The sequence below is a fragment of the Eretmochelys imbricata genome, chromosome 2, assembly GCF_965152235.1.
Source record: "Eretmochelys imbricata isolate rEreImb1 chromosome 2, rEreImb1.hap1, whole genome shotgun sequence".
NCBI lineage: Eukaryota > Metazoa > Chordata > Testudines > Cheloniidae > Eretmochelys > Eretmochelys imbricata.
In genome coordinates this window covers 191,596,633-191,624,150 of record NC_135573.1, presented here as the reverse complement: position 1 = coordinate 191,624,150, position 27,518 = coordinate 191,596,633, and the positions used below count along the sequence as shown (strand labels likewise).

Sequence of the window (27,518 nt, the reverse complement as noted above, 5' to 3'; positions counted from 1 at the left end):
GTAAAACCCTTCAGTGGTTTTGTGAAAATTTGTTCTGACTGGGCTACAGTAAAGGATATTAAAACATGAATTTGCCATGTGCACTGGTTTTTATTATGGCTTTACTAGTTTCCCAGTGTTCCGTTGGCATAGAGCATGTGTGCATAAAAAAACTGTATGGGGGTGAAGGGAGGCAAGGAAATTCCAACAATTTTTCAGAAGAACAGATTTCAAACTGAAGACTCAAAGCCAGTGAATGTCAAAGATAAGGTTACCCATGTGAACTTAGGTCTGCCCCCTTTTCTGTATCTGTCCCAGTTTGATCTTCAGTTATTTGATCAGATATTTTTTTTCCTTATGAGACCCCTGCCTCATTTGTCATGCAGGTTGAACAGTGAATGAAACAAGGTTACGTTGTGAATGATGCAAGAGTCCTGCAGAAAATGACTGTGGGCCAGATTCTGTGCTATGTCCAGAAGTGCTTTACCTGGTAGGGGAGAGCAAGTGTGATTTTGGGTTGTCTGTGCCCTTGGAATTCTGGGTCACTGAAGGGACCAAAATGGAGAATGTAAGCATTCGTATGGGTTGCCCTAAGTAATGGCAGCTTCCCTACTGCTACCTGTGGCCTGCAGCACAAGCTAGAATGGCTGTAGCTGTGTGCAATGTAGGTCTGGATCTTTCCACTCTATCTGTATCCCTACTTCGAGGCTTTTGAGGTGCTTAGAATCTCCTATGGAAACTCAGTGCGGTGCCTGTGCCAAAGGTATTGGTCTACAAGGAGCTGTGGGAGACTTTTCAGCTCATTTTCACTGGTGGGGTTGCAAGGTGGAAGCTGCAAGGGGTAGAATCCCTCTGTTTTCTAGATAGGCTCTTGTGTGCCAACGGTCTGTCAGATGTCCTAGGGTCTAAAATTGGGTTGAAATATCCACAGGAAACATGATTAGAGGCAGACCATGTAGAAAAGATTAGATTTATTGCCCTTTGTACAGATCACCCACCAACTAGGTCCTCCAAAAACACTTAAGTTTATCCTAAGCATTATGAATAGTATACTTACAAAGTGAGAAATGCACTGTTTTTTACAAAAGAATATAACCATGTTGGTTTGACCGCTTCCAAAAATAATTAGCAGGTGGGTAAACTACATGGTCTGGGTAGTTGAATCCCAGATAGTGTCTGGCTGGATTTAGGAGATATGCCCTTAATTGGGATCAGCTTTATAACAAGTGTGTAAATCCAAGATATCTGAATTTCTGCTGAATAGGAAGAAACACTTAACTATTCTCTTCAATTTCCTTAAAAATGAAATGGACAACTTTAACAGCCTGCAGACATTGTCAAAGGTGGTTTGCTCTTTGTTGATTTCTTTGCATGCACTCATGTAACAAAATGTTAGGATTTGTGTATTAGTTTTTCTTCAGAGGGCTTGTAGACTGCTTCTGATCAGATATATTCCATTACGTAGAAAATGGAAACATAACTACAGCTGTGTGCACTGTACTGTATTGGTTTTAAGTAATTTGTCTAGCTTCTGTCTGCAACTCAGTGTTAGATTCTTTATTCTCTATCAAGACAGTCACTTTTTTTTTCCAGCTGCCTTGAACCAATGGAAGTAATTTACTGTTAAGCTTCATAGGTGATTTCTGGAGAAACAAGACTGCATTTATTTGCATTGCATGACAATTAAAAAAATTAGCTTTGCAAATACTCGGAGTATAAATAGTTTAAAAGCATATTCTTGAGTTCCAATATTCCTAGCATGACCTTTTTAACAGAGGTTGCAGTTGTACATGAGCATGTTGAGGTAAGGGCTTTTTGGGATAAGATCAAATCTGCTTGACTTTAATGACCTCCCTTACATGTATTTGGATCTCATTGAGAATGAGGCTTATTTTATTAGATGCTTAAGACTTCCACTAAAGGTATGCATATGTCTAAGTTTATTCTTAGCCCTTTGTGTCTACAGGATTTGACTTATTTCATTTATAAAAAGCATTGCATTGTTTGTATCTTAGTAGACCTTTTGCTTGTCTTGTGCTTTTTTTAGATGAAGTTTAGTCCAATTCCAGCTAGTCTCCTAGATCTATATGGGCCTATCCTTTCACTTCTGTTCTTAATCAATGACAGATGTGTGTTTTTCTTTAAAAAACACAGTAACTGGTTATTTTACAGTTAAAACCGTGGGAAAAATCATTTTGTTGATGACACATTAGTGTTCATCTGCACAGCAAAGTAGGCCAGTCTAAAAATGTGTGGGATTTGAAGATGCAATATAAACATGTAGTCGACTTCATAATATCTTAGCATTATTAGAGAAACCTCTGCGAAGATGTGACTGCTTAAAGTGGTTTCTTTGATGCCCTGGGATTTAGACCAAATTAAATGAAAAGCCCACAGTGTGAATCTACATTAGATGAATATGTGGCTTTGCAACTTATTTGTAGGGAAGTGACACACACAAATGATCTAATATATTAGAAGGGTCCTAGAACAAAATACCTAGTTTCTTGCTTGATCATGTATGTACATACATGCATATAGATAATTGTCATATTTTCCTTTTTATTTATAGATATTCAACTGAAATTGCGTTTGCTCTGACAAAACTCTCTAAGTTAAACCTGAATGAGGAATATAGATTTAGTGAACTGCCTGTTTTTTAGGTGATTGGAATTAAGAGTAGGTTTTAGAAAGGTTTATGTGCCTTAACAGTACTAGTCAGAGGGGGAGGAGGAATAGAACAGTTGAAAAACTAGTTGGTTTCAGAATATTTAAACAGCTTCTAAATCTTCAGTCTAATCTTCTAGTTGATGACTGTCTTAGAAAACTGCAGAAATTAGAGTTAAGCAGTATTTGTCCTCTAAAGCATTTCAGATATAAGAAAAAAGGAAAAATCTTTACTGAACTAACTCCCACAGCATTTGCTGAAAATCTCATTTTTCTAAAACGTGAAATTTGAAACTGCCTTCACCCTTTGTAATCTCTATATACTAATGAGCTATCCACGTATTCTGCTAATGCTCTCCAAAATCAGAATGTAACCCTGACACGTAAAATATTGCATATTACAGTTCAAGCTTCAGACAAAATATCTCTTGGGAGTGATTATTTAAATGTTTCAAAGTCTCATTTTTAAAGCTGAACAAGGAGACCAGTGCAGTTTGTTTTTTAATTCCATAGATAGACTTGAGGTACTGTACTGTTTACATAAAATAGTAGCACTTTCTGTAGCTGTTCAATTCTACATAGATTTTATTGATTATGATTGAAAGATTAGTTGCAGTTTTTGACAAGTGTCCCTTTTCCTTTATTGATACAGCATCAACATTTTAAAAATGGGCACTGCCCTGGTAACTATTTGAGAGAATAGCAGGAAATAGAAGGGATATGGCTGATCACAAAGCGCTTTAGTAAAGGTACCATCCTTTTTTAATGTTAACTACATTTTTATCTAGTGATCTATATTCATCTTGCTGTCTAGCACTGATAAAGAATACCCAGTACATTAAAAATGGCAACATTTTTATTTTTGAACTGGAAATACCTTTGAAATGCTGTGATCTGCCACAGTGTTAGTTGTTTTGAGTGCAATTCAATTGGTCCATGTTTACCTTTGGAAAGTCCTCCTTTTGATGAGTTTAGGTGTTCTGGTGAAGGATCTTCCCATCTGTCCTTAAACACTGTTCCTCAGGTAGCTGGCTAAAAGTGTAGACTGATTAGGGAACACCATTTATTTGTAATCTATTTAATCAACATCCCTTTACAGAGTGATTACAGTCAGGGGAAGACTAGAGCAGAGTAGTCCTTTGTGATTGACTTCTGGCTCATTAAAGAGGCCAGAATAACTCCCATTAAAGACCATGGGAAAGCCTTTAATGGGAGTTGGATTTGACACCAAGACCCTTCTAGGTGATATATTTTAATATTAAGACTTCTATTTTTTGCTTTGCACTACCTTTATTTCTTTACCCCATGTCTTAACCTGTCTTATTTTTCTTAATACTAATTCTTCCTCTTTCTGCCAGACTCATTCCTGGGCGGTTCTGCTGATTAAGGGAATCTAGACTAAAGAAACATGATTGCATAGATGAAAATGTATCTTCTGAACAACAAGGCTGCCTTGACTATTGACAGGGAATGGTATCTTTTTTTTCAAGAAATTAAGTGTGAACAAGCACTTTAGGGAACAGGATTCTTGTTAGGAGTTGCCGAAGAATGAAGCTAAGAATTGTCTCATAGGTGAGAGTGAAAGGATGATGCAGCTGTGCGTATGTACTTGCAATCCTAATCCTTTTGGTTGGTGGTTGAATGGATCACAATAGCAGCCCTTCTTTGGGTGGACCAATAGGGATACTAGGGTTTGGGAATCCAGTTGGTAGTGGTTTTAATAAAGACAAGTGAATTGCATCCTCACTTATAGTCAGTACTGTGCCTCTGCAGTTTTTTCCAAGCTGTTAGAGTATCTGTTTCTTTTTCCTAAGTTTTCCTCTGATTTAATACCTAGGATCCCAAAGACTTTTGCATTTATTGAACTGGAGGATACGTTCTGTACAACAGCTTATTCATTTACTTAGTTTTCAACTCATTTCATTGATTATAAGAGCATGTTTAGTTAACATGTGTAATTTCCTTACACACATAGAATACATTTGTTTCTAACTGTCTCAGCATTCTGAATACTTTGAAAAAATCAGTGCTGTGCAGATGGACATGAAGCTTTTTACTTAGTCAGTATGTTTTGTTCCCAAAGGCTGTGGATCTTTCTGTTGATGAATCTAGTCTGACAGGCGAGACTGCTCCTTGCTCTAAATCGACTGCTCCTCAGCCAGCTGCTACCAATGGAGACCTCACCTCCAGAAGCAATATTGCTTTCATGGGAACACTGGTTAGATGCGGAAAAGCAAAGGTAACATCATATTGGTCGAGAAGAATGTACTGCACATCTTAATTATTTCTAAGCTGTCAGATCTACTTTAAAGTTCATCCATCTATTGACAATGTAGCTTAATAGCTGTACAATATTTACATTTTTCTTAGACCAATATTTAAAATGCATGACCTTTTGTAATTAATATAGAAATGTTTAACTACCTGATGTACTATAGCAGAACTTTTTTTGTAGCTTACTTAAATTACTTGGTTCCAATGACCCGTAGGGGGCAGAAAGTACTAAAAGGGGAGTGTCTTTTGTGGGGGGAAGGCGGTGGAAATTGGCCTGTGAACACCACAAGGTCTCCCACATTGCATGAGCACAAGGCCCATCTGCAAAATTCCAGGTCTTTTACTTTTGGGAACCATTCTTTCAACTGCACTGGAAACCAACCACTGGGGGTGCCAGCGACTAGCTTGGTCATACCCCACCCATATTGCCTGGCATCAAAACTCCTAGTGATCCATTCCCTCACATTCCAGAGCCAGATGTCTCTCTCCCAGCGTCATCCCTGAAAAACTCAGGCCAATTGTAACAGGTTTCCCTATGCTGAACCACTAGTCTCTATGAATATCCTGGTAACCTCATGGTTCACATTCTTCTGGGCCTTATCCCCAGGAGTCAGTTCATCAGCTCTTTGTCAAATTTGCTTTCTGATCAGACCATTCTTATGTCTGGCCCCAATTGCTTGATCAACCCAACATCCCTCTGAATTCAACCCCTCTGGTTGACTACAGTGCAGGCCCCAAGATCATTTTTCTCCAAGGTGAATAACCAGGACTTTAGGTGGGTGCTCATTATTCATTAGTGAATGCAGAAAAGGCATGAGCTGATCGCACGTGCCCCTCCCCCCCCCGTCCCCGATGCCTCTCCTGCTGAACCACTGAATGTGTACAGCTTTAGTCTTGAAACTCAGCTGCAAATCACCTGACCACCTTCTTGTGGGTCCAGTGTGCTATAGAGAGCTGGCAAATCCAAACGTCAACTGTGTTTTGGATGTCCCCCTCCCCTGGGGTGGACATAAACCTTTAACAACTCAATTTCCAGTGTCCTATAGCCTGAACCTTTTGAGACAAAACTCGCTGCTGCCAAAGTTAGCCAGGTGGAGACAAAAATGGGCAAACACTTTTTACATAACTGCAGCAAACAGCCTCCTGACAAGATATCAATCACCCTTGTACAAGTAGCGGGCCTGGCTCCTGATTATATATTGCTAGGAAAGTTTTAACTGCCCTTATGTGACACTGGTATTCATTCACACCTTCCCAAAACACCACGAAGACCCCTTTCTTGTTTTGGTCTGTTTTTGAATACCCTAAGTGCAGTGACCCTGCTCTAGGTGACAGCCATATGTCCAGTAATTCCAATACCTGCTTGGGCCTGTCTGCAGCTGTTTGAGGCAGCTCACTTACCCTGAATGCAGCTGGAATGGAACAAAGAGACTCCCCATGGCCCAGACTACAGTTTAAATTAATGAAAGGGGAGGGTGAGGGAACAATTGGCTTTCTCCTCTGCTGGCCAATGAATGGCTAAAGCAGTAGTCCCCAAATTGTGAGGCGCACCCCCCCCTTGGGGGGTGCAGAGGAACGTTCGGGGGAGGGGGTGTTTATGGTGGTGCGCCACCCAGCCTTGCTCTGCCCCGGCCCCCTGCTGCAGCTGATGGGGGAGGAGTAAGAGCGGGCATGAGGTAAAAAGTTTGGGGACCACTGGGGTAGAGCCTCTAGAGGGGGAGGGGCCACCCCTGCATTCCTAGTGAATGCTATCCTCCTTTCTGCTGGGGCTGTCCCAATCACTGCTGCTCCTATCAACTTTTCTATCCATAGAGGCAGATGGGTGGCATTGTATTCATTGAAATATTACCTGAGAAGTTACTGAATACTTCAGCAGAGTGTACAAAAGGCTTGCAAAATGCTTTGCAAAAATGCTTATCCGGCTTGTCCAGAGCACTGAGAAAGCTTAAAAAAAAAAAAAAAAAAAAATCAGTACAGCCAACTAGTCACTATTTGATCCATAGACTGTAAACAAATTGTCAAGAACCATTAACCGTTGATACAAAGTCTCAAATTGGAATGAATTTTATTTTTTAGGGGATAGTGATTGGAACTGGAGAAAACTCAGAGTTTGGGGAGGTTTTTAAAATGATGCAAGCAGAAGAAGTAAGTATTAATACTTCAAGCACAATACACTTTTTGTAAATGTAAATACTTCTTTCCACCAAAAATTTTGTTAGTGGAGCTTGCATTGGTATTTTAGCACAGAAATTTGGAAACAAACCTCTTTTCTTATTGGTGTCACTGTCTTTTAATTTTTCTTCTCTTACACGAAAACAAGTCTGAACTCAGAGCATGAAAGCAGTAATTGAATTCAGATCAGCAAGCTAATCAAAATTGATGTAAAATGTGCAGATAACTGAAATAAGATTCTGAACTTGTTAAAGATTCATTGCTATGCTAGAACAGTTCTTAGAAAAATATGTGGAAATGCATTCACTGGGAATTGTTTCTATTTACATTAAATCGTCCTGATGCTCATCACATAGGATGTAATGGTTTCATAACTTGCTGAACAAAGGTTTTCTAGAGAAATGACCAAAAATCATGTCCGATATGGTGGTCAGAATTTCTTTAATCCTTTTTGGCTAAAGGGTCATTGTCAAGACTGACTGCAGCAAAATGTATATATCTTTTAAATTCCTTTTTAAAGCACAATTTTCTTCAGAGAAAAATTACTTTCAAAAGTCAGCTTGCCCAAACAAGGGGCTTCAAAAGAGAAACGTGTGTGTTTAAAATCTGGGCAACCGGCCAGAAACACAACAGTGCTGCAAGGTTTCTCCGGATTAATGGATTATTGTCATTGTGCTCTGCTTGCCACTTGGTGTGGGGTTGAGGGGGAGAAGGAGGAAATGCCTTGTATTGAAACAAACAAAATCCTGAATTCAAAAAACTTCAGGAAGGAGGATTTCATAAAAAGTGTGATTTCATAAAAGTGTACATAAGTGATGTCTTTGCATTTGTATCTCTTCTTTTCTTTTAATTTAGAAAAACAAGCCCCCATACACAGGCTCTGAACACACCCTATCACAAAATTAAATATACATTTCAGTGTAGTGTTACAATTAATTAGTATGTTTCCATATTAATTGGAATGCAAAACAATCAACTACAAATGTTAACCCCGTGCCTCCAACCAAAATAAATGTAATTATTAAAGTCTAAGCTCTGTAGGTGGAGGAGGAAAAAGCTTGGCTCAATGCACTTTAATGAGTAGTTGGTGTGTGCTGGAAAAGAGTGTTTTGTGAAACAGAAGAAATTGATATCAAACAAGTCATAAATCATAAACTGCATCTTTATTTCTCCTTGATATGGAGATAGTTAGTTTGTTAAATTCCATAGTGAATAAATGTTAGATTTTACCTTGGTCCCTTTCTGCACTTTGTTTACCTAAATTCTCTCTGCAGTTTTAATTGGCTATGGTATTCGTCACTTCCTTTCTAAACTGTTGTACAATATTGTTGCTGTCCACTATTTTAAGCAATTTAAAACTATTGGGTTTCACTTATGTAATTGAAGTGACCCTAGTGCTTTTTCATCTCTAGTTTGTATGGAAATTATACAAAGTTCACTTCATAAGGTGTTCCATGCTGTATTGTCTGTGTCCTTTATGGTAATTTAGTTAAGGCATCAGTTGTAATGGTTCTTAGTTAATAAAACTGTGAAGTCTGTTAATAAATTCTCTCAAAATAGTTCACTTTCTATGACTACTGAGTGTAAATGGTACCCAGGAATGAGATACAAGGGTTCTTAAGTTTGTCTGTAATGCATTTATGGGCCCACTTTTTTTTAATCCTCAGAAGTATTTGTCCATTTTCTCATCCTTCTTGCAGTCTTTTTATTGCTTTATGTTCAGCCAGATATGGGAGAATTGGGAGGGTCTGCAGTAGGGAGCCTTATTTGGTGCTGTACCAAAATAATGTGATAGTTAAGGCAGTTCCCTCTTTGCTCTCAGCGGAGACCTGAGGTTTCTCTCTTCTCTTCCTGATAACAGAACACTTCCTAGATGTCAGCTGACACTGCAAAGTTCTCAATTATATTGTGGATATTAGGAAGTCGGAACACTTATCCTTCTACTTCCTGGGCACCTAAGCTAGACATGATTGCATCCCTGAGCTCCCAGATCTAATATTCTGTTTTAAGCCTCTTTGGGGAAAATACTTCCCATTGTGTTGGAGTTAGGAATGAGCCAAAGTACTATTCAGTAATCTGAAGTGCAAAGTCAACTTGGCTATTCTCTCTGCAGTTGTATCCATAGGATTCTGACCCTTTGCTTTTACTCTAGTTTTTGGAAAGCTTTTCTTAACTACTTAATAGCGCATTCAGTATCTGCTATATGTATTTTTCATATCATAGTTTAACTTTTGTGTTACTGTGTAGATGACCATTGGAACATCTAATGTAAGTGTCTGCTTTCCTGTCTCTTATTTTATGGTTTCTAACTTGCTTTCTACAGAAGCTGGTTTTGTATGCAGTTGTCTGTTTTTTGGCATTAGGTGTTATGTATCTTTCTATGGAATGACGAGTTCTGAATCTCCTCCAGATGACCCAGCAAATCCCCTGGGATATATAGTGGCCTTTCATGACTCTGATACTTGTTTAGACCTTGAAAAAGTCACATTTGTTCCTCTGTTACCTGGAGCCATGGGGTTGTCTGTCTGTTTTCAAGAACTACAGGGCTTCAAATCCACTTTGCCAACTTGTAAATACTCAAGATAAATAACTTGGTACATTCAAAGCGCTACGAAGCTGCTAACAAATTATGTTCTTCACTCTAATGAATTATTCTTTGATGCTTGACTTCCACTTCTTGTAAGAGTGGAACAGAGCACTAGATAATGCATAGTGCACAGATATTTCTATAACCTAAATGCGGCTGATAATTGTACATTTTGGTGGTGTCAGCTTTGACAGAGTACCCATTACACTTTTACATTTTAGAAACTTAGTATCATACTTTGTATTGTAGTGTTGCTTACATTTTTGTTTAAACATTAATGATTCAATTGTCACCCTGAATGAACTCTTACATTTCATCAAGGCTCCAAAGACACCTCTGCAGAAGAGCATGGACCTTCTAGGAAAACAGCTTTCCTTATATTCCTTTGGTATAATAGGTAAGAACATATCTGTATCTGCATTTCAGCTTTTTAGGAGCATTCATAATTAATTCCTGCTAGACACTTATGTAGCTGTAAATGAAAAAATGTTGGTCTTGTAAAATTTTGGGATTTAAAAACACTTTACTTTTCTGCTTGCTTTTAATTTTATTGGTCTGTGCTTATTGGTATGGAACAGCAATTGATTGAAAACTGCTAAACCAATGTTGCTTTCATACTTGTAGATCTTTATTTGTTGCATATGTCCTGCTGACTGCTACAGATCTCTTCTCCCACTGTCTTATTTTTCTGATACTTTCCTACTCTAAATCTTCCTTTCCTTTTAGATGGCCATTTGTGCCTCCTATTTTAGTTCTGAGTCTCAGTGCCAATGCTGCTCAGTGGTTTAGCTGACAGAAATTTTATTTCACTTTTGATGGCGAAGGGTATCGCCATGCTAACAGAGCCGCATTACACTGGCTAAGGAAACTAAGCTTGGGTTCTAGAGCTGCAAATGACAAGTTTACATGTGCTTAATGTTTGATCATCCCGAAGCCCTTACATTGTTTTATATTTAAATACACCCCTGCTTTGTTCTGTTTGTAGGTATTATTATGCTGGTTGGCTGGTTGCAAGGAAAGCATATCCTTGATATGTTTACTATTGGTGTGAGGTGAGAATTTCATGTCAAAGTGAAAAATATTCTTCTTTGAACACTAAAGCAAACACTTGAAAATCAGTTGCATATGTATTTTGGTATGTCTGTATAATACATGCTGTGCTTTTAAGCCACTTACATTTCAAATAAATGTAACAGATATTCTGCTATGACACGAGAATGGTCAGTCACTTCCATTTTTATGCTAAAATGGTATGTATACTGTGCTTGACTTATTTAAATCCATAAATCTATGGCCTAATCTCTAGATGTAGTTGCAAATTAAAACACAACTAACATCTGTATACATACTGTAATAACCAGAAGTTTAGATTCTGTTTATATATAACCACTAGAACTCACATTTAAACCCAAAAGAATAAAATTCACTAATTTGATGGACTCTGGTGAATGCTTGAGTAAATAAATATCTTGCTTCGTGTCCTAAGACTGTCTCCCTCCCTCAGGGTGTAGAGGGAGTAAGTTCCCCAGAAAGAATCCTTCTGTGAAGAATGACCCTTATGTTGGGTGTCCCAATGATCTACTCTAGGAAATCTGCCTCACATACTAACTTTGGTAGTGCATAGGAAAAAAGGTGATCTTTTTGGGAAAAGACACAGACCATATAGAGCTTTATATGTCAAACCAGCACTTTGAAGTGCATCTGTGAGAAACTAGGAAGTGCTAAGTACTCTCCATACCAGATGAATTTTTCAAACATCCATGTAAGATCATCTTAAATATAGTGTATTGTTGTACCCCAAACTGGAGGTGACAGTGATGGATCATTGATGCAGCCTGCATTAGAGAGGAAGTTTGACATTTTCCTAGAGGGATATATATGGCAAACGGACCCATGAAAGCTTATGCTCAAATTTGTTAGTCTCTAAGGTGCCACAAGTACTCCTGTTCCATATATGGAAAAGTTAATGATGTGCTGAATTACCTTTCTTACCTGCTAATTTGATATTTATGCACAATTCAGATTTTATTAGTTAGGGTTTGAGGGTCTTGGATGGGGCGGACACTTCAAAATTGATCTTCCATCCTTAAAACATTGTCTCTAGCTTGATTGATTATGCTTTAGTTAGTACATTGACTTCTAAGCCAGTGTGTTTTGTTTACATTTTTATTGCAGTTTGGCTGTAGCTGCAATCCCTGAAGGACTGCCTATTGTGGTAACAGTGACATTGGCCCTTGGTGTGATGAGAATGGTCAAGAAAAGGGCTATTGTAAAAAAGCTACCTATTGTTGAAACTTTAGGTATGACTAAACCAAATAATAAAGAATATTGTGATATTAATGTTAGAGTTAACAGAAAAAACAAAGTTTAAAAAGTCTGTTCAACTATTGTTAGCAACAGTTTTACCAAGAACATGGTAATACTTAAATACAGTAAATTGAAGCATTTTTTTTTTTTACAAAAATTATTATACTGTTGAATTTACTACAGGTCCTGTGTTGCATTTTCTCCAGGTTCTTGAGCTTAGCATCAGGGCATACAGAATTCATTGGCCTATGTCATTATCAGGCTGTAGTTTCACAGGTGAAACAGTATGGAGGAAAACTGTTCACCAATTAAAACACTATTCTCTTTCCTGTGCTTGGTTATATAAAATACTGATGCTTTTAAAATTGGTAGGTTGCCATATATTTAGGAATAGTACCATTGAGATATTTGTGAACACTTCTAAGTTTATCAGTACTAGAAGATTGCATGTTGCATCATCAGGAAGTCTACGTATCACTTTTCAAGTATGTATGATCTTAATGTCATACATAAAGCTATATTTTAGATATTAAACAAGGACTTGCATATATATCCTATCTGGTGCCTCAGTGCATTGATACTAATGGACATGCAGAGTGCTTCAATGCTGCAAGGTTCTCTTAACCCTTTTAGAGTTCCTGAAATGTCAAAGGCATTGAGAAGCACTATCTCAAGATGCCGTTATTTTTCTTGCATTGTATGGTTAATAAATCACACATTCCAAAAATCTCTGCCATCCAATTAAACATTCAGATTTAGAATAGTTTAAATAAAAAAAGACATTAAATCAACTTTGACTTGAAATTTTAAATGCTCAACTTAGGAAATTCATGTGGAGGCAATATCTTTGCTAGAGTAATAAATATTTGTTGAATGTAAGGAAGAACTAGTGGTTGCTATGGAAATAAGAGCATTAAACTTTTTACTGTTCACAACGTTTTCTGACACTTCCTTAATATAGTTGTTTGTCTTCCTATTTACTGAACTACAAACGTTTTGGAAAACTATAGTTCTTAGCTGCATTCATAACTCTTTGCATAGTTTTGTTGAACTATCTATTGACAATTTTGTGGTGAATCCTTTGAATCAGTTTACAAGTGACTAGAAATTTTTTGCCTCTGTGCTTTAAAAAACAAAACCTGTATTGAATTTTATAAAATCCAAAAAATGGAATTGTAACCAGGTAATTAGTGTTACTTTTTGGCATATGAGAGTTCTGAAGGAGATAATGAGAAATTAAAGCATAAGTGAAAATTGTAACTGGCTAGATATTTTAACACCTCCCTCTAATGAAGTTCTGTAACATGAACATCTTATTTCCAGTTCCAAAGCACTTTGAAATAAATTTCAGTGAGTAGTTTGTTTGCTCATAAACTACTCACGTTTCAAAGAAGACTTCCTGTTTAATTGTTTTTTTCAGGTTGCTGTAATGTGATTTGTTCAGATAAAACTGGAACTCTGACCAAGAATGAAATGACTGTTACTCATATTTTTACTTCAGATGGACTGCATGCTGAGGTATGTGGTAAGAATATATTTTTAAACTTTTTCTCGAGTGACTTTCAGTGCAGGTGAAAAGTGCCAGACTGAAATATGTTAATTACAGCAATCAGTCCTGGGGGAGGGGGAAACCCAGACATCAGCCCCTACCTCTGTCCTTGGGCTCACTCTCACACCCTGCCTCTGTGTTCAACAGCAGAAGCATTCCACATTAATGGTTTGCTTTGTGTCGCAGAGCAGATCAGCACAGCATGCAAAGGCTGGCAGAAAGGGTGCTTTGAAAGGTCAGGGGCGTGTGTCTCCAGGGCAGCTGGGTTCAAAACAATGAGCAGAGCGGTCATTTGAGGCATTATGGGACAGGTCTGGAGGCCAGTTACTGCACAGAAAGCAATCAAGTGTCAACTGGCAATAGAGTGCAGGAGCCTTTGCACAAATAGCCTTACAACTCTTGTTGAGGTGTGTTTTTTTTTTAAGTGCTGCAACAGAGGAGTTTCTGCACACAGAGTGGCGTGGCAGTGTGTACATGTCTGCAGTTTGAGCACAAAAAGCTGCTTTACTGCACAGAAACTTGCCAGTGTAGAAAGCCCTAAGTGATGCTGTGTGATAAGGCACTGAACAAATGATAAAGGTGAAATCTTGGACTTACTGAAGGCAATTGGAGTTTTTCCATTGACTTCACTGGGGCCAGGATTTTGTCCTGTAAGTTTAGTTACTACCAAAAGGCCATATTCTCCAGCTGAACTCTACAAAGTGCCTGTTAACAAAGTGGAAATTCCATTTGACTGTGAATCATTGGAGACTAATGTTTCCCTTCAGCCAACTGATTACAATTAAAAATGAAATTCTGCCCTCTCCACTAAAGATATAAGGTATGCTCTAGCCAAGTAATCAGAGTTCTGATTGTTACTAAGCCTGAATACTGGAAGAAGTGTGCTGTGCCTAATACCTACTGAGTCACTTGTGGTGATCTGATAATGAAACATAAGCAAGCTAAGTGGTGTCCCTCCTTGCATGTTTCTGAACCATGTACCTTAGATTAAGAAATGTTTTTACAAAACATTTCTTAATCACTCACATAATCACTTCTGAGGGTTTTTTGCTGTTGATGTGGATATTTTTGTAAAACGACAGTTTAAACAAAGCTATCATAACATCTGTTAAACTGAAATGGACTTGTTGCATGGAGTCAGGATATAGGAATGACGTTCTGATGCATAACTATAGATCAGAGCAACTCTTAAAATAAGTCTTAAATATTTCAGGTTTGGGCTTCTTTGAAGAGCCAAAATTTGTCGTCTTTCTATGGTACTTTCCACAGACTTTTAGTCAAAACCCTGGTTTTCTGTCAAAACAGCTTTGGGAAACATTTTTGACCAGCCCTACCATATAAATTTTCCAGTCCTGCAGTTCTCTACATGAATAGTTATTTGTCAATAACTGTAGGGTTTTTGCAGTCAGGTACTCGGATCAACTTACTCTGGTTGGCTCCTGCATTCAGAATTTCCAGCTGTTTACTATCTGTAACAATGGCTGCCGAAGTGTCACTCCCCTTCAGCTGAAGCAGAAAACTCAGCTACTCTTTTCTTTTATGCCAGTTTTATACAGAATAGGAAGAACTGAAAACTTAAACCAGTCTCAATTTCTTGGACTACTTTCAGTCTGATTTTGCTCCCATTGCCATCAATGGGCATCTTTTCTTTGACTTCAGTAGAAGGAGGATGGCTTATCTGTTACCTACATCCTTTCTTCTCTCCTTCTTTTGACAACCAGTCTTGTGTTTACATTGGGAGAAACATATAGTGCCTCTTTTCTGATTGAGTTTTGAAACACAGCATAAGCAAAAGTATTGTTGTTATTCTGGGGAGAAGAACCTTACTGAATTGAAGGGAAAAGAAGAAAATAAAGACAAAGATGAGGGAATGAAAGTGGCAAAAATTAATTTTCAAAACAATGTACTGGTCAGCAGTTTGACAACTTGCTTAGTTTCTTGTCTTTTTAACTTTTACTTTTTTAATTTAAAATATCAGTGTGGAAACTTGGAGGCCTCTATATATCCCTCTAATTACTATACCCAGAATTACTAAACCAACCTTCCACACAAACTTCCTCGTGGCTGGACTTTACTAAAACTAGACAAGCCATTTACAACACACATTTTGCTTCTCTACAAAAGAAAAAGGACACTAAACTATCTAAACTACTGCATGCCACAAGAGGCCACAGCAGTGGTTCCCTTAACCCACCCAGCAATATTGTTAATCTATCCAACTATACTCTTAGCCCAGCAGAATCTGTCCTATCTCGGGGCTTCTCCTTCTGCCCCTCCACCCCCATGAACATGATACAATTCTGTGGTGACCTAGAATCCTATTTTCGATGTCTCCGACTCAAGGAATATTTCCAACGCACCTCTGAACAACATACTAATCCACAGAGACCTCCCTACCAACACTACAAAAAGAAGGATTCTAGGTGGACTCCTCCTGAAGGTCGAAACAACAGACTGGACTTCTACATAGAGTGCTTCCGCCGACATGTACGGGCTGAAATTGTGGAAAAGCAGCATCACTTGCCCCATAACCTCAGCCGTGCAGAGCACAATATCATCCACAGCCTCAGAAACAACTCTGACATCATAATCAAAAAGGCTGACAAAGGAGGTGCTGCTGTTGTCGTCATGAATAGGTCGGAATATGAACAAGAGGCTGCTAGGCAGCTCTCCAACACCACTTTCTATGAGGAATTACCCTCTAATCCCACTGAGGGTTTCCAAAAGAAACTACAGCATTTGCTCAAGAAACTCCCTGAAAAAGCACAAGAACAAATCTGCACAGACACACCCCTGGAACCCCGACCTGAGGTATTCTGTCTGCTACCCAAGATCCATAAACATGGAAATCCTGGGCACCCCATCATCTCAGGCATTGGCATCCTGACAGCAGGATTGTCTAGCTATGTAGACTCCCTCCTCAGGCCCTCCCAGCACTCCCAGCTATCTTCGAGACACCACTGACTGCCTGAGGAAACTACAGTCCATCAGTGATCTTCCTGAAAACACCATCCTGGCTACTATGGATGTAGAAGCCCTCTACACAAACATTCCACACAAAGATGGACTACGAGCCGTTAGGAATACCATCCCCAATAATGTCACGGCAAACCTGGTCGCTGAACTTTGACTTTGTTCTCACTCATAACTATTTCACATTTGGGGACAATGTATACCTTCAAATCAGCGGCACTGCTATGGGTACCCACATGGCCCCACAGTATGCCAACATTTTTATGGCTGACTTAGAACAACGCTTCCTCAGCTCTCGTCCCCTAATGCCGCTACTCTACTTGTGCTATATTGATGACATCTTTATCATCTGGACCCATGGAAAAGGAGCCCTTGAGGAATTCCAGCATGATTTCAACAATTTCCATCCCACCATCAACCTCAGCCTGGACCAGTCCACACAAGAGATCCACTTCCTGGACACTATGGTGCTAATAAGCGATGGTCACATAAACACCACCCTATACCAGAAACCTACTGACCGCTATTCCTATCTACATGCCTCCAGCTTTCACCCAGACCACACCACACAATCCATTGTCTACAGCCAAGCTCTACGATACAACTGCATTTGCTCCAACCCCTCAGACAGAGACAAACGCCTACAAGATCTCTATCAAGCGTTCTTACAACTACAGTACCCACCCACTGAAGTGAAAAAACAGATTGACAGAGCCAGAAGAGTTCCCAGAAGTCACCTACTACAGGACAGGCCCAACAAAGAAAATAACAGAATGCCACTAGCCGTCACCTTCATTCCCAACTAAAACCTCTCCAATGCATTGTCAAGGATCTACAACCTATCCTGAAGGATGACCCATCGCTTGCACAAATCTTGGGAGACAGGCCAGTCCTTGCTTACAGACAGCCCCCCAACCTGAGTCAAATACTCACCAGCAACCACACGCCACACAACAGAACCACTAACCCAGGAACAAATCCTTGCAACAAACCCCGTTGCCAACTGTGTCCACATATCTATTCAGGGGACACCATCATAGGGCCTAATCACATCAGCCACACTATCAGAGGCTCGTTCACCTGCACATCCACCAATGTGATATATGCCATCATGTGCCAGCAATGCCCCTCTGCCATGTACATGGGTCACACTGGACAGTCTCTACGTAAAAGACTAAATGGACACAAATCAGATGTCAAGAATTTTAACATTCATAAACCAGTTGGAGAACACTTCAGTCTCTGGTCACACTATTTCTGACCTAAAAGTGGCTATTCTTCAACAAAACTTCAAAAACAGACTCCAACGAGAGACGGCTGAATTGGAATTAATTTACAAATTGGATACAATTAACTTAGGCTTGAATAGAGACTGGGAGTGGTTGAGTCATTACACAAAGTTAAAACTATTTCCCCTTCTTTATCTCCCCCCGCCCCCCACTGTTCCTCATACGTTCTTGCTGAACTGCTGGAAATGGCCCACCTTGATTATCATTACAAAAGGTTTTCTCCCCCCGCCCCCTCACTCTCCTTACAGTGTGCATAATAAACACGCATTTTTTCATGGTGTGTGTGTGTGTGTGTGTGTGTATATAAATCTCCTCACTGTATTTTCCACTGACTGCATCCGATGAAGTGAGCTGTAGCTCACGAAAGCTTCTGCTCAAATAAATTGGTTTGTCTCTAAGGTGCCACAAGTACTCCTTTTCTTTATACCCAGAGTTAAGGTTCAGTAACTTCAGTGTGAGCAGTCATGTCCTAAAGGAGGGAAATGAGTGAAAAGGCTTCTGAATTTTAGTTTTAAATTCTTCCTGTACGTTTCTAAATAGGGTTTAAACTAAAACTGCCACAATCGTTCAGATCAATGGTTCATCTAATTAGATAGCCTGTTTCTGATAGTGACCAGTACCAGATGCTTCCATGGAAGGAACTTTAATCCTAAACCTGGACACATAAACCAAATACCCACACTACTAACCTAAGGGATTATTGTAGGGCCCCTGATTGGGGCCTCTAGGTGCTACTGCAATACAGATACTTAATAAATATAAACTAATAAGTCTTCAGTCTAATCTCTCCCAGGCCTCATCTGCTTTGCTGTTCTTCAGGCAACCCACTTCCTGTAGCTATACTTCTGGCTCTCATTGCTTGACCCCCTGCAGTGGGTATGCATTGTAATCCACTTAGCCTTGCTCTCATTCACCATCCCCCAAGGGCAGTTATCTTTACACTAGAGATCTTACAGTGGCGCAGCTGTACTGCTGTAAGGTCTTCTGTGTAGCCGCTCTATTCTGTCAGAAGAAAGCTCTCCCATTGGCATAATTTAAAACACCCCAATGAGCAGTGGTAACTATATCTGCAGGAGAGAATCTCCTTCTGACATAGCACTGTCCACACCGGTGCTTCTGTCAGTGTAACTTATGTCACAAAAGTGCTAATGTAGACCTAGTCTGAGACAGCGGCTAGCGGGTCCTGAGGGGCAGGGAAACCAATATCCTAAGCTTTTGCTTACCACTGATAAGCAGTAAGAATACAGCAGTTGAAGAATACTGAATTAATTCTGAATTTGAATTACAGATTTGGAAGTTGTGGTCTGATAGTCTATAGAAATATTAAACTGTTCAGAGATTGAGTTAAATACTCTTTTTAATCTAAACCCTCTGCAGTAGAAGCTGATTAGGAAATGTTGTGTGCGCGCACTTTTCACTTGATGTAATTGTTCCATTTTTAAATTACTCATATTCCATTATCTGTATGGGGGATTATGGATTTATTAAACAAATTAGTAATCTTGCCTTTCAGGCTTCCATTTTATGCTGTTTTGTGTCTTACAGGTTACTGGAGTAGGCTATAACAGGTTTGGAGAAGTCGTGCTGGATGGTGATGTTATTCATGGGTATAACAACCCCTCTGTTAGCAGAATTGTTGAGGTAAGATCTCAACACAGTAAGCAGTCTATTTTCATTGAATTAGTACAGGAACTGTATATTGCCTTGACCTCTGTTTTGTTTGTGTCTTTTTAGGCAGGTTGTGTGTGCAATGATGCCATAATTAGAAACAGCACTCTAATGGGAAGACCAACAGAAGGGGCCTTAATTGCACTTGCTATGAAGGTGTGCACCGAATTCATGGTGGTTCTTCTCTACATGTCAGAAACATTAAGTTTGTAGGAATGAGTGTTTAACTATAGCACTAATAGTTAGTATGTTTACACTGAAAAAACCTCATCTCCATATAAAGAATTTTTTATTATGAAAAATTTCTGGGAATCCTAACAATTTAGATAATGAATAGGAGATTAACGTGAGTTTACGTCAGTTGTTTGGATCTGATTTTTAAGTTTATGGTTCAAAAATGAAATTTAACTTATATCGAGAATAAAGTAATTGATAACTTGTCAACTTTTTGACCGTTTACAGTTTAAAGTTGTCATTTAGTTTGGTGCTAGTCCATTTATCAAGTAATCAGCATCTGTTTTGAAGCTGGAGTGGATTAGATAAAACAGTAACACATAATCAGTTGCTCATTTACTGGCACTTTAATGCTGCAACTCTGAAAGGTGCTATTTAAGTGTTTTGGATACAGGGAATTTCAGTTGAGTAATTTTTGGTTAAACAAGATTTCCTCTATGTGCTGTGCCAATGAAGTACTAAGACTAGTGGGGCGGGTGAGAATGAACCCCGGTACCTAATCTTTCTATGACTGTTCGGTCTTGCTTTATAATTTTGGGCAAGTCACTTAATGCAGTGGTTCTCAAACTTATTTGATTGGGCCCCTCTTCTTTGTGTCTGTAGTCATTCATGCCACCCCGGGCCCCAAGCACACATGCCACCTCCCAGCTCCGAAGGCAGGGTGGAAAGCAGCGGCTGTTGGCCAGGTGCCCAGCTCTGAAGGCGGTGCTGCAGCAGCGCAGAAGTAAGGGTGGGAATGTGAAAAGTGATATTTGTCAATATCACTCATCACAGCAGATTTAGTGCTACCTTGAAACCTTGTGTACTACTGCTGCCAGCTGGAGCCCCACGGCTCCAGGTATGGGGGAAGGAAAACCTGAGCCCAGAGCTACCTCCTGTTGAGGCATGTGGGGGGGAGGAGAGCCCGAGTCTGGGTGGTGGGGCTCCAGCGGTCTCCTTTATTCCCGCTTCCCAGGTGTGCACAAGCCCCAGCCACCTGGAGCTGACAGCCAGAGCTCTTTTTTTAAAAACACCTCCCTTCCCTTCCCCCCCCCCCCCACAGTTCTTGTCTCCCATGACACAGTCCCATGCCTCCCTTGGGAGCCCACCCCATAGTTTGAGAACTGCTGACTTAACATGTCTGCCTCTGTTTCCCAGAAATGCAATAGAGGTAACACATGCCTATCTCAGGGGTATGCAGGCTTGAGTCATTGTAAAGTGCTTTTTAAAACCTGGAGAAGGGGCAATAGAATACTAAAGTATCTGTGCTCTAGAAGTTGGATATGTTTTAATGAGCAGTGTGCCACAGCAAGATCTGTGTTTGCACCTAGGTATGACTATGAGACACTGAGGTCTTTGGATGAAAAGCAGAATGCTGTATAAGAACAAAGTAGATGTGATTTGAACATGTAAAAAGTATGCTGTTGGTGACTGACATTGAAATATAAAAAGCTGTGGGTTTGCTCATTGGTGTTTATCGAAGCTTATATCTAAGCTGGACTAGTGTGACTTGCTTTTAGTTTTAATAGGGAAATAAAAACTGAATGGGTTTATAAATAACTAAGAATGCAAATGAGCCATTTGAACTTGTGACTTGAAAGGCTAGTAGCCTGGCTAAATAAATAAAAATGGTTTTGATATTACTGTTACATTTTACACAGATGGGTCTAGATGGACTCCAGCAGGACTACATTAGAAAAGCAGAGTATCCCTTCAGCTCAGAGCAAAAATGGATGGCTGTTAAATGTGTGCACAGGACACAACAGGTAGGCTTTTCCATGGCTATTTCCTCACCCAGTGATGTTAAGTAACTTCCTGAGCACAGGAAATGGTGTACGAGCTCTCTGTTTAACTTCAGAAGTTGTGTACAGGAAGGGAGTAGCAAGCCAGCAGCACAGTACTACACCTGTGAGTGTGAAGGAGAAAGTTTGGTAGTGAAACTAGTTTAATTTTCTGTCTCTGAAGTGGTTGTTGAAAACTACAGGGAGTTTGTGGAAGTATACAGTGAAATTAAACATTTAAAATCCTAAATTTGAGCTCCTTCATAGAAATCTCATGAGATTCTGTTTATGTTCTGATGTTTTTCTTGGCAATGTAGTTACACGACAAGAAGGAATATATCAGTTTAACAGAAAAAGGAATTTTATTATGTGAAATAACCATTTCATTTGGAATAATGGGGGAAATTATCTGTATGTTTACCTCCTTCTCCCCCCCCCCCCAAAAAAAAAAAGGTGTGAGGTGGAATATTTTGGTGTAAGTGAAAGTAAGAATCGCTGTTAAGTCTGACCAGTATGAAGTAGCCATAGGCTCCTAAACAGTATGTGTCATGGAAGGCAATGGATCCTGGATTTAGGGAATATCTCCCTAGTGCTTACGGCAAAAAAGTTAGCGTGCTGCTAAAGCTTCAAAATAGCACCAGAAACTCTCTAGTTGTGGAGATTAAGGTTATAATTCGTGGCCTGCCCACTTTCCATGCTGCACTGCTTCAAATTTTCAGGGCATTAAGTCATCAGCTTTAGGACAGAGTCTGCAGAAGAATTAAGGCGAGCATAGCAGCCTAGATTGGATTTGATTTTTAAAAATTACCTTGGGAGCCAGGAGGATGACAGGATTCCCTATCATATACTACAGGTAATCTCTGGAGGGATAGCTCAGTGGTTTGAGCATGGGCCTACTAAACCCAGGGTTGTGAGTTCAATCCTTGAGGGGGCCATTTAGGGATCTAGGGCAAAAAAAAAAAATTGGGGATTGGTCCTGCTTTGAGCAGGGGGTTGGACTAGATGATCTCCTGAGGTCCCTTCCAACCCTGATATTCTATGATTCTATGATTCCCCTACCGTCAGTGTTCTGGTGTTCTTGTTAAGTTTGAACCTTTTCACTACTCCCCCTGCTGATCTCTGAAACAAAGGTCCGTTGGGGAAAATTACAATACAAGCAACTTGACTACCTACAATAACTTAAAATATCCTGGCTTCACCAAGCCCTGAAACAATTAAACTCTATTTATTTGTATAATGTATAGAGGATTTTAACATAGATATTTCTTTGACTGGATAGCTGGCCTTCTAATTTAAGGCCTTGGATGTGGGCTCAGGAGATCTGAGGCTACCTCTGCACTGCAAACGGGGTTTGTATAATTTGCAGTTTGTATGGATATACCTGTGCTGGCTTTAATCTAGGGAAGACGCAGTGGCATAAGCTGTATGAGCCTGCCTGACTCCCTGGGTAGGCCATACTGAAGCCCATGCCACCATGTTCTCCTTGCTATGTTTAGCAAACTAACTAGATTTAAAGCTAGCACAGGTACATGCGCCCCTGCTGCAAATTATACGCAGTTGCAGTGTAAATATATTGTGTTCCGTTCCAGATTCTGCCACAGGCTTCTTTCTGTGCTGCAGTTTCCCATCTGTTTGCCATTAGTGCCATTCAAAATGTTTTTATGGAAACCAGGTCTCTCACCTGATTTTATTCTTTGAGATTACAAATTTGATAAAAGTAACTGCATAAGTCTAATATATTTAGACTTCGTATTACACAATTTGCTGATGAAAAAATTAGGACTACACAGTATTGAGAGTACACATTAAATGGATCAAGAACGGACATCTCAAAAAATAGTCCTCGATGGGAATCATTCGTGAATGGGGATGTTTCTGGTTGGAGATACAGAGTTTGGAGCTAGGCTTGATGCTATTGAACATTTTAATCAATGATCTGGAAGTAAATATAAAATCACCGCTGATAAAATTTGGAGATGCAAAGTTATAAATCCACGAATGAGGAATGCAGACCATATTTACAGAATAAGGGATTGTATTCTGGAAAGCAGTGACTGTGAAAAAGACTTAAGGATCATAGTGGACATACAACTGAACATGAGATCCCAGTGTGGTACTGTGGTAAAAAGGACTAATGCAATCCTTGGATGTATAAATGGGAGTAGTGAGTAGAAGTAAGGAGATGATTTCATCTGTATGTGTGGCATTGGTGAGACTCATTGTGTGTAGCTCTTGTCCACAATTTAAAGAGGATGTTGAAAAATTGGAGAGCCACAAAACATGATTTGGGAGCTGGAGAAAATACCATTCAGTGAGAGAGACTCACAGATTCTATGAATCTGTAAACTGAGGTTTCCTTTTCACCCTTTTTCTTGTCTATTTAGGACAGGTCTACTCTACAGACCTATATCAGAATAACTGTTCAGGGGTGTGTGAAATCCATATCCCATAGCAACATAATTATACTGACCTAACCCCCTGTGTAGATAGCGCTATGTCGACAGAGCTTCTCCTACCAACATAGCTACCATCTCTTGGCACGGTAGATCAACTACACCGAGGGAGAAACTCTTCATTAAAGAGCTACCGATGCAGCTGCGCTGCTGTCAAGCTGCCCATGCAGACAAGCCCTACTGCGCTGTACATGGAGACAAGCCCTACTGCACATTAGACAGTTCATGTCCTGAAAAATTAGTGTGTATCCACAATGCCTAATAAAATGCCCTAATTTCTGGAGGGCTTTCTGGAGGGCTTTGGTAATACTACTAATTTATATATTGTATTTAGAATTGCACTGTTCTGAAAATAGATTTTAGCTTTAAATGAATTAGTTAGCTCTTACATTTCAGAATGTATGATATAGGTTAGAGGACTGTAGTTATTCATGTGTGAATATTTTTTTTTCCATAGGACAAACCAGAGATTTGCTTTATGAAGGGTGCTTATGAACAAGTGATTAGATACTGTACAACATATAACAGCAAGGGGCAGACCCTGCCTCTCACCCAACAACAGAGAGAACAGTATCAGCAAGAGAAGATATCTATGGGCTCTGCAGGACTTAGGGGTAAGGCCGCTCTAGCGTACCATCTCTACAGGTTAATAAACCCTTTAAATGTGTTACTTGACTCACTTCTTCATAGTAAGAAAAAAACCCCACAATTTGAAAGCTTTAAAACTCTAAATTCAATCTTTTCTGGTTTTGTTGTGTTCACCAATTTCTTCAAATTAGGACTAGGTGTTAAACTTGCACTTTAGTTTAAGGGTTAAGTAATAACATGGCTGACAGTGGATGTTAACATATTGTACTTCAGGTTTCAGTTTCTTCTCATGTGTCTGACCACCCAAGGGATAAGACTCATTACCACTTAACTATCAGTCATCTCTTTCTTTCTGCAGGAATTGGTTTATGGGTTTTTTTGGATAATCCCAGGTTATCCACTGTTTTCTTCTGTTTTGTTTCATCTCATTTGAGTTAGAGACACCCTTGTTTGAGTCAGAGGTGCATGTACTGTCTGGGTGAGGCACGTATCTCTAAGTGCAATATGTATAAATCCTTCCTACCCAGAACTAGAGAAGCCTGAGAGCTCTGACTGAAAGTTCCTGATGGAAGAGGCTATGAGACCCTGCATAGACCTGGGAGACCTTCCCCCCACCCCCTGTACATCAGCCTCAGCTGACCAAGAGTGGCCCTCCAAGTACGAACCAGAGTGGAGCCCTTAACATTGAACCCCAAGGAGTTGTTACCTAGTGTCCCCCATGAGAGTAAGACACTTACATGAACATAAGGACAGCTCCTGCAAGCGGTCTGTCGCAAAGAAATACGTTTCCTTCCTGAGCTGGTCCGGGTTGGGTGAGATGATGATGTGTACGGAACTGGCTCTGCTGAAGACCCCCAGGCTGAAGGGTAAGACACGGAAGAAAAGGGATGTTAGTTCCGACGGAGACTGCGGGGGAGAATGGGGAGAGACTCTCATCAGTCCAATCCATCATCTGAGCTGCCTCACTTATCCATTAATCATCCATCTGTGTCATCAGAACTGGTCCATCAGGAGTCTTTACTAGAACTCTCGTACTGTGGGCTGTACAGAGAGACCTTAGTAATGCTGGAGGATATTTTCCTCCCCTGCCTGCAGTCTCCACTCTGTTCAGGCCATGCCCTCCTGAAAGACATCCTTACCCCAGAGGAGGAACTGGTACTGTTTCAAAGAGGCCCATCTCCATCCACTGAGCTGGAGTGCCTCAGTACCGATGGTACCACTGTTACAAATGGAGCCATCCTCTGAATTGGAGGAGTCAGGAGATAGCTGCACCAGTATCTCCATGAAGGCAAAGGAGTCCTGGCAGACAGGTGAGATCTTACTATTTCTCCAGCTATGACCCAATCAGGGACAACTGGTATTGATTCCTGTGGGGGCCACTGTGACCAATAGATCCTTACTTCTGGCCTTATTGGGGTCCTCAGGACACCTATGGTAGCCACCCGGACCCCTTTCAGGATTTGTACCATTCCTCCCCTTCTTGTCCATTGGTGTATGAGGAGGAAGAACCAGAACCAGTTCTGCTAGTACCCCTGCTTCCAACAGGAGCCTCCCCATCGTCCCTGGATGCTGCCATTACTCCTCCATTGCCTTCTTTGCTACATGACCACAGCAACATCAATAATAGTTGCAGAGGATCATTGTTGATCTACAAATCCCAGTACAGGAGGTCCAGGACCCTCACCATCGACTTCTGGGCATTTTGGCTATCCCAATCAATGAGGCCATATCTGAACTGGCCAGAGCAGTTCAGAAAACACCATATTGAGCCCCTACACCTTGCCTATGGCAAGAGCTTGGCCACACTACCAAAAATCTACTTCAGCAGATAAAGGGTCAAAGAGACTGGATCTCCTAGGTGGGAAAGTTTTCTACTTTGCGGACCTCCAGTTTTTGTATTGCTAATTGCCAAGCCTTATTAGCAACATACGCTTTTAATACCAGGCTTGTGGACTTTAAAGACCAGCTACCCATGGAAGACCAAGCCCACTTCCAGTCCTCTCTGGATGAGGGAAGGTTGGTATCAAAGGTGGCTCCCCAGGCTGTGGGAGATGCTGCAGATACAGCATCCAGATCTTGAGCCAGAGGACTGGTCACATGAAGGCTTCAATCGTTGGACTTCCCTAGAGAGGTCCAAAATACTATCCAAGACCTCCCCTTTGAGTCCAACCTTCTTAATGAAAAGACAGACTAGACTCTACATTCTGTAAAGGATTCAAAGATCCACCCTGCAGTCCCTGGAGATTTACATCTGTAATTGGCAGCATTGCCTATGGAGCTTTTTAAAAAAATTTGGCATCACATTAGCTATCCTCCAGTCATCTGGTACAGAAGCTGATTTAAATGGTAGGTTATATACCATAGTTCTGAAATTTCACATTTGAGTTCCTTCAGAATTCTTATGTGAATACCGTCTGGTCCTGTTGACTTATTACTGTTTTTAATTTATCAATTTCTTCCAAAACCTCCTCTAATAACACCTCAATCTGAGACAGTTCCTCAGATTTGTCACCTAAAAAGAACGGCTCAGATTTGAAGATCCTCAGGCGTGAAGATCAAGGCAAAGAATTTTCTCTACAATGGCATTATCTTTCTTGAGTGCTCCTTTAACATATCCTCGCAGAGAGCTTCTAAATGCAAGACATCTGCATAGCGGTGACTTGGCGTTCCATCCATAGTTTCATGTAACACTACGCTGTAACTCAAGCAGCAGTGGCAAATGCAGTCATAGGAACAACAGTACTACAAACATCTCTGCTGCCAGTTTCCTTGCACCTGCCTCTAGTTTGAATGCTGTTTGGTAGTCACCCACTGAGGAATATACATGGGGACCATCACTTGAAGAAATGGAGGTTACTTACTGTAATTGGAGGCTCCTAGAGGTGTGCGGTCCCTATCTGTATTCCACCCTCCCTCCCCTCTGCTTTAGATCCAGTAGGCTTGCAGTAAGAGGAGGAACTGCAGAGGTGTTGCACTGCCTCTTATAGCCTCAGTTGGAAGTACAAGGAGAGCTACTGA

General features: G+C 40.2%; 1 protein-coding gene across 6 annotated transcripts in view; it reads left to right on the top strand.

The window, feature by feature from the left end:
- The window catches only part of ATP2C1 (ATPase secretory pathway Ca2+ transporting 1), a 141,784-nt gene that overhangs the window by 95,755 nt on the left and 18,511 nt on the right, over window positions 1–27,518 (top strand). For all 6 annotated transcript variants that reach the window (XM_077811194.1, XM_077811193.1, XM_077811192.1 and 3 more), the window contains 10 exons: window positions 4,730–4,885; window positions 6,997–7,065; window positions 10,001–10,076; window positions 10,665–10,731; window positions 11,855–11,979; window positions 13,407–13,504; window positions 19,343–19,438; window positions 19,532–19,621; window positions 21,340–21,444; window positions 24,370–24,526. In XM_077811194.1, coding sequence (XP_077667320.1) covers window positions 4,730–4,885; window positions 6,997–7,065; window positions 10,001–10,076; window positions 10,665–10,731; window positions 11,855–11,979; window positions 13,407–13,504; window positions 19,343–19,438; window positions 19,532–19,621; window positions 21,340–21,444; window positions 24,370–24,526 — 1,039 coding nt within the window. The remainder of the gene's footprint in view (window positions 1–4,729; window positions 4,886–6,996; window positions 7,066–10,000; window positions 10,077–10,664; window positions 10,732–11,854; window positions 11,980–13,406; window positions 13,505–19,342; window positions 19,439–19,531; window positions 19,622–21,339; window positions 21,445–24,369; window positions 24,527–27,518) is intronic.